Here is an 11,406-nt window from a genome sequence, read left to right on the forward strand (position 1 = left end):
TTAAGTCCTCCAACTTGGTTAAGTGTTCATTTATGACCCAGTCTCCTGCATTTTCTCATTATTAAGTTGTCTTTTGAGAAAAGTAACTTATGCATCATTTTAAGCCAGATAGTCTCTAAAGTATCCCAAGTAAGTTTAAAAGAACAAAGATAAAAAAAATAAACCTTTTGTGAAACAGACAAAGCAATTAATGCCAAAACTTGTGCATCATTAGAATTAAATTTTCTTTGATCATCTATAATTTAAGAGGCATGTGTCTGGGTTTTTTGGCCCTAACCTCGTTGAGGAGTGTTATTTGTCTAACCATAAAACTCTAGAGGGAGTAATTTGACCCATCTAACTTGTCTTCTTTTGAAAGAATACCAAACAAATCATTGTTGCATGTGAGAAAGAGAAAATATATATATGCATACACACACACACACACACACACACACACACATACACACATAAAACATTATATCTATTACATAAAAAATCTACTTTGAATTGACCCAAGCTACAACATTGCTTTGAGGCTCCAAAAACTCATATTATCACCAGCGTTGCAAGGCAATACTAAATTTGACGAAACCATAAATTAAGTAGATTAGGCTTCTAACCGTGAAGAAGGGAAAAGCATGTAAATTACCGACCTCTATGCTATCACTCCGCACATATACAAAAACACCTTAAATTGACACCCACCAAAATAGATATTTTGCAGCTCAAATAAATAGATATTCATGGAAAAAAACCACCAGCGTTGGATAATGCAAAATGTTGACGATATGGAAGTTGATTAAAAAAGAAAAAACTATTTCCAATATTCCCAAGATGGGAGAGCCTCAGCACTATCTACCATCATGGGGTCTTAAAGACCCTTGTCAGGTGAGATCAATGGATGGCATTGATCTAAATCGCGCACCTTTTTTGGGCCGTTGGATAAACTAAACTTGGACAAGTAAACTACGCTCAGACAAGTAAACTATGTCGGCGCATCGCGAAGTAATAAAATGGCTTGAAACCTTATGGTTTCATTGCTTGAAGGTATAGTGTAGTAGTAAGATGTTCCCAACAATGACCCAAGGTTTTGAGATCACATCTTTTTTTGCACATAACATATTGTTCCAAATTTTTCTAAGTCCCAAACCCAAATTCACTCTCATCACATGATGAAGTTTACTTGTCCGAGTTTACTTTATCTAAAATAGTTTATTTGTCTGAGTTTACTTTATCAGACAACCCAAAAAGGGCGTCGCGATTTAGATCAATGCCAACCATTGATCTCATTAAGACTTAGTGCGGAGGGTGGGAAAGAAAATAAAGGCAAGGCCAAATTCAGACTAGGATTTTTAAATTAAAGTTGAGAAAAATAGAAACTGCGTTTTCGGAGCAAAATGATGAATCTATTTTTATTTTTCTGTCCCCCTTTGCCTGAGTGTTTTTACACACGAACTTTGTAGAGAGGGCCCATTCGTCTATTTTTATTTTTCTGTCCCCCTTTGCCTGAGTGTTTTTACACACGAACTTTGTAGAGAGGGCCCATTCACACTCGTCAGTCCTCGATCGGCGATTTCAACAAACGTCTACTAGGTCACTCGCTCGACCTGCTAAATCTTTTCTTGTTTTCTCTCTCCAGAAGCCAGCTTGCACGGTGATGTCGTGTATTATATGGGACCTATTCTTTGTCCCGTTTTGTCTTGTAGTGTAGTGTAGTGTACTCTGCTGTGCTGTGCTGCAGGAATGGGCTGGGGGAAGTAGGCGTTGCGAGCACACACAGAGAAAGAGAGAGAGAGAGAGAGAGAGAGAGAGAGAGAGAGATTTTTAGTGATGTTGGGAGGAGCTGTTGCGGAGGAGCCTATATGTGTGCCCTGGTGGGGGTGGCACGGATTTGTGTTCGTGTAGCGAGCTTGACTTGTCTGGTGATTTTCCAAGGCTGCCTTTATTTCCTGTGTCTCCCGGTGTGTATGTGCTGTGCGTGCTTGGTGGGGAGCGTTTGCGATTGATCAATCGAGTCACGAATTCCACCTTGAAATCTATTCAAAGGGTAAGCTAAGGTGCTCAAGGTTTACTCTTGGAGCTTAATTAGATAGATTCTTTTTCTTTTTTCCAAGTGAACTTAATTAGATAAATTCTGATGTGTGCAGCTGGAAATGCGCAAGGGCACCTCTATTGTTTGACAACAACTCTTTTGTTTGGTTGCCTAAAGTGAAGGATATCCATAAACCTGCACAGTAGCTAAGAAATGCAAAGGCCAAGAAGAATGAATTAAAGAGAGAGGAAGCAAGATGAGCCAGCTTGGGCCCGTTGGAGTTGGGCTGAGCGTGGCGTTTGCGGTGTTCATGGTGGTGCTGGCTGTAGAGCTGTACTATGTATGGCGGAGCAGGCAGAGGAGGCGGGAGGCAGTGGCCAGAAGCAGCGACGCTGTTGCGCCGTCAGTGGATGTTCCTGCAGCGGCCGAGTGGGCTTACTGGAACGCGTGGCGAGAGATTGCACGTCACGGCGGTAGCTGGATGGCGGTGCGGGCAAAAGAGGCCAAGAACTGGGCGAGGCTGCGCCTGCACAGCGTTCTGTTAGTGGGGCCGAGGGTTAAAATATCGGTGGGAAACGGCTGGGTGGAGGCCGCGGCGCCACCATTGGAAGTAAGAGACGAGCCGGAAGCTGGCGAAGAGGCGGATGAAGAGGATATCTTCAAGCTGGGAGGTTTATGGGGGCCGCCCCGCCTGCTCTTCACTATCACTGAGGAGACTAAAGAGGAAATGGACCTGGAAGACGCACGGTCACGCGCGGGCGGCAAGGGCAGTCGCCGTGCCTCTCGCGCCTCCAGCGAGCTCGTATTTGTGCCCTCGGCCTGCACGTCCCCCTATGTTACGCCACCATCGTCACCGCCCTTCGCCACTCCTTTTGGCTCCCCCGGCCCTCTGCCGCCCACCAAGCCCTTCATAGATGTGGACTCTACTTCCTCTTCATCGACTACGTCATCCTCTCCGCGGCTGAACCGCCGCCCGCTCTCCGCCCTATTTGAAGAAACGTCTTCCTTCTCATCCTCGTCCGCAGCGTCATCCTCCGCCACTCCTTCCACCCTATCGCCGCCCCCTCCGCTACCCTCTTCCGCCAGCCCAAAGCGCCAGCGCCGCCCACTGGGCCTCCTCTTCGACCCCCCTCCTTCCCCTTCCTCTGCCCTTTACCATTACCACAATCGCGTACATCCCCTCTCCCCGCCCTCCTCCCGCCGTATTAACATGGACGGAAACCCCATTCTCGCCTGTTCTTTGCCCAAGAGTGAGCATCCGCTCATCTCTTCCCCTACACCGCCCGCTTCTTCCCCGCCCAGGTTTTATCTCCCCGCCCCTTCCCAACCCACCACCCCTTCGCCCTTCCGCCTCTCCTCACATACCTATCATATCCAACCCAACGGGTTCCTCGTTTCCCCGAAGGTCAAACAAGCTTACATTGCGGAGGTGTAAGAGGCCATGTGAAGCCGGTTTTGCCAGTGCTGCGCATGGTCGGCGACCCCACAAGACCTCTGCCTTTCTTGGACGATGGGCCCCGTTGCTTGGTATTTTCCGCCCACGTGTGAAGTGAAATCACGACTGGCGGTGCAATGCTGGGGACAGGACTGGTCACATGAAAGTAGGAAGGGACACTTTCCATCCAAGCGAATCGAGAGCGCAGTACAGCGGCGCCCACATATCAGCATCAGGTGAAGGACGTCTTTCTTCCAATCCATGTTCTTAGGCAGTGGTCTATGCAAAACATATGCTTTCGCTCCTTGATGTGGTCTCCATCTGCACTATACATTTTCCACCTCCACAGTTCGCTTATACTATGCAGTTCATCTCTTTTGATCCCACGTTGAGGTCGTATATGTTCGTTCAAAATTTAATGGAGTCTTAATAGTAAAGGATATAGTGCCCTTTGACATGACTTGCAGAGTTTTGGAGCTCTAGAATTTCTGTTTAACGCGCCATATTTGTTTGTTAAGTTGAAGTCTTTCCGGGCAGATCCCTTGTCCATCAGATGGGACGAGGATGGCAATGGCCTTAAGCCACTTGTTCCTAACCAGAAGAGTGGGGAGGCAGGAGCCGAGTGGTTGTATGTCTGGGAACATAGGACGGCTCACGTGGCAAAAACCTGCCCAGGTCTTGACCAGCCTGGGTATGGTGTAAAATGGTGTGCTTCCGGTACGATTGGCGAGGGCCGACGAAGCGGTACCTGAGTGAAGTGCCAGGATACCTAAGGAGGATCCTGGAGGGTTCTAACCAGGCGATGCACGGGCTTGCGATGCTTAGGACACCCATGCGTATGTCGTGGAAGATGTATATATGAATGATGACGAGAATATTAATATGTTACTGGATCTTGTTGTTGACCTGCTGGTCTCAACGGAGTCCAGAGTTTGTTCACCGGACTCCTACAATGTGGATTGCAAAGGGAGGCACAGTAATGAGTGCCTTTTTGCCACCTTCGTGGGATTTGAAGGTTATTCAACATCAGGGTGACAAGATAAAGTGCATGGTGGTGTCGGAGAAGATGGTCGTTCGGTACCAGCTTGGAAGGTGAGGAATCAACCTTTCAGTTGTGGTGGAATTGGCAAGAATTACTTGTATTTCATTGGTGGAGCCTTTGCAGGTGTCATACAACTCCCTAATTGGTGGAACCATGGTGCTTGGAATGAACCGGCTGAGGCCATGACAGGGTAGGATTCTACGCCCATAAATTATAATTCAAAGGGCGGCCCTTTTCAGGAGTGGGGGTTGTCTGTGTAAACTTTAAAACTTTAATAATGTCATCTTCAACTAGAGTTCCATTCATAGATCCCACTTCTCGTTAGAGTAGCGAGGTGTCGTGTTAGTGCTCGTTGGGCGCATACATGACTCAATAGTTATTAGTGAGAGAGAGCAATAGCAGTTTTGCTACTGATCACACTTCCAAAGAACGTTTAAAGCTTTCAAGTGGCCACTACCAAATGATTACGACACACTTCAATGAAATATGTTCTTGGTGTACTTATTCAATAGATAGTCATGTTATATGTATCTTCAGAGGACATACCCCCACTTGTCCTACCTAGCCACCTCTAGTAACCTTTGACAATAGGCGATTTGTTATTAAGTAGATTCAGGCTATGCGAGTTGAACTTGGGATATGACCACATTTGATTGAGTTGTACTGGACTCTCTAGAGCTATAGCGGAAAGTTATGGTAAGTTGAAACCTTGCAAATTCCTGTACACGTTTGTGGCTAAGTTTCAGCAAAGCAGAAGCTTGCAATCGGATGTGCCCCTTTGTGAGCGATAAGGAGTACTAGGTGGAGCATGTTGGGAGCTCGTTCTTTTTTTCACACGAACAATGTTTCAAATTACAGTACGAGTTGACTCCATCGATCACTAACCATGGTGCAAGTACTTGCAGATATCTGGCTTCTAAGTTTGTAGCCCAGAAGCTAGAAAGTGGTCATATGATTAGAACATCACATAACGTTTTGGTTTTTGCATCTTGCCTCTTCAGGGAGGAGTCAAAATGGAGATATGAACTATGGTGTGATTAACACTATGCTTGCCTCCCGAAAGGGAGGTATAGCATTCGAATCTACCCACTCCCTCCCATAGTGAGAGGTAATGAATGGCATGATTTACGTGCTTGTGCAAACAAAAGCATGTAGCGTGATTAAGATTATTCTCGTGCTAACAAAAGCCTATGGTGATTAATGTTATGCTCGTTCAAACAAACAATTTAAAATTCTACAAGAATGCGAGCTTGCCATTTATGTAGAGTCCTTTATCCTTGAGGTGCTTTCTCATCATTTGAGGAACACTTGTGTGCCTTCATCTGTCTTGAACACTTATAAAATTGGAAGTTACTTAAAAACATGTATTCTACTAGAAGGGCTTACAGAAAAAAGCACCTTTGGCTCGAAATCATTCTTATTGGAAAGAAATTGGAAGACAATAGATTAGAATGTGTTCTCATGTAGTGGGTGCTCTTCAATTTGAACCTCGCATTTCTAAAACTTTTCCCGACATTTGATTATCTAACCGCGCTTCTAAATTGCTTCTCTCGTGTGTGCGCATTTGTGTTTGTTTGTGCACAATCTCTTTTATAAAGAACTATGTTTAAAAGCGTAGTGCTTACCAAAAATCTCTCATCTCTCGTAAGCACTACACTTTGAATTTGCTAGTCACATATTTTGGAAATGGGGCCTCCTAGCTATTGTTACATTGTGTGTGCTCATTCTCTTTTTCTTGAGTAATAGTATATATATATATAAAATTGTCTCTTCCACTTTTCGGAAAAGTATACACTCTCTCTCTCTCTCGCTCGGTCAACATACCAGTTCAGCTAGCGCTAGAGGTTCGCCTCATGAAAAGTAGAATGGATGAAAGAAATAAATAGAGAAGGGGCCTTAAGGGGGCCTCTTGGTTTGCACTAGAGTTTCTTCTGAAAGGAGGAAAAAAAGAAGGGAAACAAGGGCCGCGATGTGATCTTGTGACGGTAATTATGGCCTCTTAGCTAGCACTAGAGTTTTGTATGTAAGGTGAAATTTGATATTGGATGGCGTTGTGAGTCCGTTGATTCAACGACACCTCTCCGGTATGGAAAGGGCTTCTCTGTTGAAAGTTCGATCCCAGTTACCACAGGAGATTGGCTTCTAATAAAGTTATTGATAATACGAATCAAGAGGCTTAACAAAACTGAACCCCTAACAACCAAACCGGGCTCTAATACCAATGTGGGAAATTAGTGAGTTGTATTCAACAAAGCCTAACCCCAAATTAAACTACAAGAGACTACATTTTAGTATAGTGCACCACATGAGAAAAAGAAAAAAACAACTTTTTAATATTTTGGGTAAGACCTTTTTACAGGAGGTGCGTACTATTGAGACCATGAAGCATCAGATCTTGTAAGATGAGTCTTGTTTTACGTATGAAAATGAAAGATGAGAATTTCTATGTAAAATTTTGATTGAGGTTAAAAAAGAGTATAGAGTTGAGTATTTGGGGGTAATGTATGACAGAGAGAGTTGAATCTTTGGAGGTGATATGTATGATAGATTTTTGAACAGTTAAACAATAAATGTTATTAATCCCAATTAGTACAAATAAATATTACTAGTCCAAAAAAATTATCTCATCCATTCTTATCGGAAAGGTCCTAAGAATAAATGCATGAGCTTGGACTATCGGTTTTAACCATATATTTATGGGTTCTATTTAAATGGGCTTATGTCGGAGAGAAGGGAGGATGGCAATGCGGCAGTGGGGGGTTGCACGAAAAGGGGGCATTGTCTAGGAAGTAGGAACAAAAGGCTTGCGTACGAGTGAAGGGAGGTCAGCAATGAGGTGGTGGGGTTACAGGTTATTAGTATCAAGGCTTGCACCTTACCATCAAAGCATGCTTCGCTTTGAGGGCTTTAATCAACGCATGAACTTAATGTGAAATAGCGAACCAAAACCTATAAATTTGATCCAAATAAATGGTTAAAGCTAATAGGCATGTAGTGGAGAACTCTTTCAAATATGATAGTGCGATGACAATGATCTATTAAAACCTTGTTAAAGTAAATTTGACCTCTGTCTTTGAGTGGTCATTCTGTCATTTTTAATCTTCTTGTAGCTCTAGTTGAAGATCACTATTGCTGGGTGGTTATTCTCTGTTTGGCTAGAAATCCTTTTGTCCTCTTTGGTCTCTCTCTAGACTATACCTAGTCACATGGCATCTATCCTTGGAAAAAATGTAGGACATTATGTAAGCGCACATGAGATGGTAGCCGTAGCGAGGGCGGTGCTGGTGGTCGTGGCTCCTTTTCCTTGGCCACTAGTGGCCGAACCAATCAACTGGGGCAAGGGCAGACTGGTTTGTACACCAAAACATATTTTTAGCTCTTAAAAATCAACTTGTGCATACCACTCTAGTTCTTGCAAAGCCAGTTTACATGTATTCAGTTGACAATGTAGTCGTATTTCTTGAACACACCATTGTGCACACATTTCAGTGTTGTGTGAATAGCTCTATTCCCTTCCAACGGGTATGAGTCTGGGTGTTGACAGGATGTAGCTTTTACCCCCGTAAATTATTATCATACGGCCAACTTCCGAGAGTCCACAAGTTCCTCATCTGGACATTATTATTATCCAGGGTGTGAGCTCTCATTAATTAATTAGTGCACACATGCAGGCACTAATTAATTAATGAACCGTAATCATTTAAGGATTTAATCTTCACGTTCTCCTTCGGCTCTCTCAGGCTCGCCCGGCATCTCTCTCTTCCTTCTCTCTTCAGGCTTTCTCTCCTTTTCTCTCAGGCTCGCATCTGTCCCTTCTCTTGTGCAAAATACGGCATCCACAATATTTGAGAAGTGGCTAGATAATTTTAGAGCCAGTGCCTTACGTCAAAACCACAAAAGAAAAAAAAATCATTTCATATTGTGTGAACTTGACTTATATTCTGGTAAGCGTTCTTTCGAAAATTTTAGAAGGCGTATTTTACTTTTAAAACTTGTGCTAGACCCTCTTGTAGAAGAGAATTTGTGAGCACTTGACACAAGGGCACGGACAACACTGCAAGTGAAAATTTTCCATTACTGTTTCTGTGACAATGATGTGAGCATTTTGATGTCATTTGGAGAGGTATACTTCACGGCAGCTAAGAGAACATGTGTGCACTGTGGCTCACACCCAATGGGTTAAGAAGAATGTTATTTCTCACAAAATATCTCCAATATCACCTGACTTACTAGTATTGTACCTGCGCATTTTTGCGGTCGACTAAGGTTCCAGAAAAGAACTATTTCCTCTCTACAACCATCTCTCTCTCTCTCTCTCTCTCTCTCTCTCTCTCATACACACACACACACACATGCACATGCACATGGCCCTCTCTCTCTCTCTCTCTGTCACGTACACACACTCTCAAATGTTGAAACTCTCTCTCTCGCATGCACACACATATACACACCTGCTCTCTCTCTCTCTCTCTCTCTCTCTCTCACACACACACACATGCACACACTCCCTCTCTCTTCTTACACTCTCCCACACATAGAAATGCTCTCTCTCTCTCTCTCTCTCTCTCTCTCACACACACACACACACACACACACGTGCGTGCGTGTATGCACACACACACACACACACACATACAAACTCTCTCTCTCTCTCTCATGCACACATACACATATGTAAATATATAGCATACAATATTATGTTTTAGATACATATACCTATACATAGACACATATACTCTTATATATATATATATGTATTTAAAAATATAAATACAAATATCAATATAATTTAATTAATTTTGATTAAATTTTAATGTGCATAGATGGGTGATAAGCTATGGTCACTTTTAAATATATAGATAGATATATCATACACACATCGAAACACACACACACACACACACACACATATATATATGTATGTACATATATATGTATGTATATATATATATATGTATATACATATACATATATATATACAAATGTATGTATGTATAAATGCAAATAAAAACACACACACATGTATACATATATGTTTTTTATTTAATTTATATTTTATTAAAAGCTACTTTTTATTCTCTCTCTCTCTCTCTCTCTCTCTCCAGGTTTGCCCCATCTCACTCTCTCTCAAGCACATTCTACACATAGATGCAGATGTCCACATATGCATGCATATATTTTCTCTCTCTCTTTTTCTCTCTTCTCTCTCTCACACACACACACACACACACATGTACACACTACAAATACACTAATGCAAACACACACTCTCTCCTCCCATACAAACTATCTCTTATGTAGAAATTATTTGCCTCTCTCTCTCTCTCTCTCTCTCTCTCTCTCGCATACACACACACACATGTACACACCGCACATACACTAATGCAAACGCACACTCTCTCCTCCCACATATAGAAACTCTCTCTCTCTCTCTCTCTCTCTCTCTCTCTCTCTCTTCAAACGGGTGTGTGGGTAAATAAACAAAATGGACTAACCTTTCTATCACCCAATGTGTGGTAGATTGGTTAACTCATGGAGTTGTTATTCAACACATCTTGTGTTCGAATCTCACTCCCGTCGGCGGATAGATCATATTTGGTCTCTTGGGATTGTTCCTACGATGTTAAAAGAGCTTCTTCTTCTTCTTCTTCTCTTACATACATTCATACACACACACAAACATAATTCTTTCTCATGCACACGTGCACACGCACACACACACTTTCTCACGCGCACCCATATGTAAATATATATTATCTATAATATTATGTTTTATTATATTTAGAGAAGTATACATATATATACATGTGCATTTATAAAATAAACACATATACACATATATTTTTAATTAATATTAAATTTTAATAAGTGGAGATGCACGATGAGGTGTGTTTACTCTTAAGCAAGTGTATCTTATATACAATGTATTTTGTCTTCTCTTTTGCATACATATGTGTGTGATTGTGTGTGCACATATACACGTATGTGTGATTGTATACTGTCTTCACGCGTGCATGTGTCGTGCAAGTGTCTTAATTGTGTGTATGTGTTAGTGTGTATTTGTTATGTGTGTGTGTACATGGTGTGTATGTTTTTATTTATGTGTATCCATAGCGAGTGTCTACATGTACGTGTGTGTGAGCATGTGAATATACTCGTGTGTACATCTATGTGTATGCACGTGCAGGTGCATATGTGTGTGTGAGTGTGCATGTCCATGTGTGTGCACATGTACTTGTGTATGTGAGTGTATTTATGTGCTTGTGTGCATATATACACATGTGTGTATATGCAAGCTTGAGTATGTGTGTAAGTGTGCATATCTCTATGTGTTGCACGTGTGTCCGTGCGTGCGAGTGTGTGTATGTGTGTTTGTATGCGTATGTGCATGTATCATGTGCTTGTGTTTGTGTGTACATGAACATACATGTGTGCGTCGACATACATATAAACATACATGTGCTTGTGTTTGTGTGTGCATGAACATACATGTGTGCGTCGACATACATATAAATCTTTTTATACATGCTTACATACCTATAGATACACATACATACATAATATATATAAGTGTGTGTATGTATATTCTCTCTCTTACACATGCACATAATATAATATTAGAAGATATGTGTGTGTGTGCGTGGAGGAGGAAGGAGGGGTGGCCAATTTGCTTTCTAATGTATTATATATATATATATATATATATATATATATATATATAAGAAACTCAATGATTAAATAGTTTGATGGTGACAACTAATTGTGAGCCCCAATGCATCCAGGGGTGTGGGAAAGAAACCCCCAAACACTTGTCTTCTCTTCTCCTTTCTCCTTTTCAAAAATTCTCCCTCTCCTTTCTCCAAGTAAAGGGGTGGGGACTCTTCCTTTATCTTGTATAGATATATATATGTATTC

The 11,406-nt window shown here is 42.0% G+C and overlaps 1 protein-coding gene across 2 annotated transcripts; it reads left to right on the plus strand.

Moving 5' to 3' along the window:
* Nucleotides 1-1,505: 1,505 nt before the first annotated feature.
* LOC147633691 (uncharacterized) lies at nt 1,506-3,909 on the plus strand. 2 transcript variants are annotated; one of them, XM_086804690.1, is made up of 2 exons: nt 1,506-2,029; nt 2,130-3,909. In XM_086804690.1, the coding sequence occupies exon 2, from the start codon at nt 2,271-2,273 to the stop codon at nt 3,447-3,449; it is 1,179 nt and encodes a 392-aa protein (XP_086660816.1). In that variant the 5' UTR covers nt 1,506-2,029; nt 2,130-2,270; the 3' UTR covers nt 3,450-3,909. The 2 variants fall into 2 exon arrangements, with proteins under 2 accessions (XP_086660816.1, XP_086660818.1); XM_086804692.1 differs by having other exon boundaries at nt 1,550-2,029; nt 2,192-3,909.
* The last annotated feature ends 7,497 nt before the right edge of the window (nt 3,910-11,406 follow it).

Source organism: Cibotium barometz, chromosome 11 (assembly GCF_041138505.1).
Source record: "Cibotium barometz isolate CiBa-2024 chromosome 11, ASM4113850v1, whole genome shotgun sequence".
NCBI lineage: Eukaryota > Viridiplantae > Streptophyta > Polypodiopsida > Cyatheales > Cibotiaceae > Cibotium > Cibotium barometz.

Excerpts from the sequence above, each read along its gene's own strand:
- LOC147633691 (XM_086804690.1), top strand. The coding sequence starts at position 2,271 with ATGAGCCAGCTTGGGCCCGTTGGAGTTGGGCTGAGCGTGGCGTTTGCG.